Source organism: Branchiostoma floridae, chromosome 7, assembly GCF_000003815.2.
Source record: "Branchiostoma floridae strain S238N-H82 chromosome 7, Bfl_VNyyK, whole genome shotgun sequence".
NCBI classification, from domain to species: Eukaryota; Metazoa; Chordata; class Leptocardii; order Amphioxiformes; family Branchiostomatidae; genus Branchiostoma; species Branchiostoma floridae.
In genome coordinates this window covers 18,220,424-18,223,300 of record NC_049985.1, presented here as the reverse complement: position 1 = coordinate 18,223,300, position 2,877 = coordinate 18,220,424, and the positions used below count along the sequence as shown (strand labels likewise).

The 2,877-nt window shown below is 38.4% G+C and overlaps 1 protein-coding gene across 1 annotated transcript; it reads left to right on the top strand.

Annotated features, from left to right (window-relative positions):
• The first annotated feature begins 292 nt into the window (after window positions 1-292).
• Window positions 293-1,509, top strand: LOC118419109 (leucine-rich repeat-containing protein 58-like). Its single transcript, XM_035825412.1, has 2 exons — window positions 293-474; window positions 841-1,509. Exons 1-2 carry the CDS (start codon window positions 459-461, stop codon window positions 1,047-1,049), a joined length of 225 nt encoding a protein of 74 aa, XP_035681305.1. The 5' UTR covers window positions 293-458; the 3' UTR covers window positions 1,050-1,509.
• Window positions 1,510-2,877: the final 1,368 nt, after the last annotated feature.

The window sequence follows — 2,877 nt, the reverse complement described above, 5'->3', positions numbered from 1 at the left end:
TGACTATTTATTTATTGACTATTTATTTTTGTATCATTTATGTATCTCCAAGTGTGTTGGTTACAACCCATGGCCATGACCTTATACATGTAAGTTATATAACCCCTGCCAGGTCCCATAAGAAATTGAAACCATGCACACTGACATTGTATTAATCTCATGGGGCTGAAAGCATGCATAGCTCCCAGAGTACAAAGACCTTGGCACACCACACAGGCACTGTAGAAACCCTTACAGAGCCTTGGTACACCAAACAGGCACTGAAAAAACCCTCATAGGTCCTTGGTACACCACACAGGCACTGTAAAAACCCTCACAGAGCCTTGGTACAACAAACAGGCACTGTAAAAACCCTCATAGGGCCTTGGTACACCATACAGGCACTGCAAAACCCCTCAGAACCTCCATGTATCCAATTGCCAAGGCCATGACATGTGAATTTTCCTTGACCCTGGATAATGAGACTTTACCATGGTAATCTCTGTTACCATGGTAATCTCTGGTGGCCACAACATGCCACTCTGCAGAGCCTGGTAAGACTCATGGCCAGCTACATGGCTGTTGTGCAATCCTGAGCTTGGGGATACATTTACAGAGACCTGAAATTCTCAAGTCTGAATATTTTGTCATGTGTAACCTAGAGTAAGTTCAACAGTTACAGTATTGCCCAATTTGCCTTTCTTCTCCCCCCAAGGTGTTTACTTCGATGCTGGAGTGAAACAGATCTTGTTTGTAGACGCCTGTACATCCAGGAATATTATATAACCTAGAATAAGTAAAAAAAAAAAAATAAAAAAAAAAATAAAAAAACGCTCTTATTCCTTTTTCTCTCCCCCCCAGGTGTTTACTTTGATGCCCGAGTGAAGCAGATCAAGTTTGTGGACTTCTGCGGGAAGTACCGCCTCCCGCTACAGCAGTACCTCTGCTCGCCTCGCTGCACCGTGCCCAGTCCCGTTACCATAGCAACGCCCGTCTCCAGCTCCGAGTCTGAGTCCGAGGAGGAAGGAACTGTCCCGCCAGACAAGATCAAGAAAGTTCTCCTGGGATAGTCTTAAATGTCTTCAATAGTTTACCAGGATTGTCATGTTTCTGCCTCAAGTGTCCTTTGAGGTTTTGGATCACCCATCTGCCATCAGGCATGAAAACATGACGAGAAAGCTCAGAGAAGAAGTTAGTGTTGACTGTTATGTTGGGCTGTTGTGTCTGCAGTGGGAGGTATAATGAAAAGTATCATCCCATGCCCAACACACTGCAAACATTGACACAAAAAAGTGCATTATTCTCTCCAAAGAAGGGCTTGAAAAAGCGTAACTCACCTTCCAAAGTGTTGAAGAGACTCTAGAATTGTTTACACAAGTAAATACCTTGAGAACAACATTATGATATGTGGAACTTAGGCCTTACTAGCTGATAAGACGTTGTGTGTTGCTCAGGACTGAGCAAGATGCTTTTTGTACAAAATGTATTAATTTTGTAAATGTGAAGTGCCTAAAAATCTATATCTTATAATGTACACATGATAATGACAAGTATGACATAGTGTTGTGACAACATTTTTGGAGTATTTCAGCCTACACCACTGTATATAACTGCAGCTGTACTTTGTTATAAGGCCACACCAATTTAATTTCTTGGTTCACGTATTTTTTCATAAAAAATATGGAGCGAGAGGGCGAAATAAGAATAGAAATAAAAATTGTAAAATGTTTGGGGTAAAGGTAAGGGCTAATCCAAAACATAAAGAATAAAAAGTTTTTAGCTTGAAAACAGTACAAAAACACTATTACTGTACAGTAACAGCACCTGTACCCACACTTTAAGGAGCTTAGAATGTAAAGGCCAATTTGCTACACCAGAAAGCTAGTGAATGGTTTCATTAATCATTTTTAATGGTGAAAATTTGCTGAGTGGTAATTTTTATTTTTATTTTTTTTCCCAAAAAATAGGAGCGAGCGAATCCGTGAACCAAGAAATTAAATTGGTGTGGCCTAATGACACATTAGTGACCATCAGTTATAAAGCTCAGTTCAAGTCCTGTTTTCTGCTTTCTTTCTTTTCTTTAAGGGCTCACAAGCAATCTTATAAAATTATACAAGTAGTGAATGTCCTAGAGATTTGAAAGCTAATGTTCAATTGAAAAGTTTACTAATGTGCAATTCATCTCTGTATGTAAGAGGTAATATCTGTAACAAAACAACAACAACAACAGAAGTTATTATCTGTAACAAAACAACAACAACAACAGAAGTTATTATCTGTAACAAAAAAACAACAACAGAAGTTAGTTCAAAAGTTTGTTCACATTGTTTCTAAGTTTGATGTCTGTGGGGAAAAGTCAACAAGAAAAGACACAGTGGATGACAACATATTGCCCCTTAATATGGCTTAAAGTAGTCTATGGGACTACCTTTTTCATAGACTTTTTGTACGGTGTATGAGCATCCGTCAAACCTTTTCCTTCAAACAGTTTACTACATGTTTATGTCATCAGTTTGCTTACAATAACACGTAAGAAATTGCATTTGTTGCACAACTTGTACAAAAGTTTGGTGACATCTTAGTACTTGAAGTTGAGGTTGTTTTTAGGCACCTATGTTTAACAAGTGGTGTTGCATATCTTGAGTTACAGATTCCATGTTGGTCATCACCATGACTTCTCATTTCTCCAATTGTTGTGAATCTCACCTTGTGCAAATCATTGTGCATCAGTGTACATGTATGTGTATTATAAAACGTGTATAGATTCGGATAGTTACTCAATTTCAAATGTATTTTTGTAAAACTGCCAAAATCAGCTTTACACGTCAATGTTTGAGAATAAACCATGACTTACACTCAACTTTGGTTTGGAATTTATCAATCAACGGATCTGTTCCT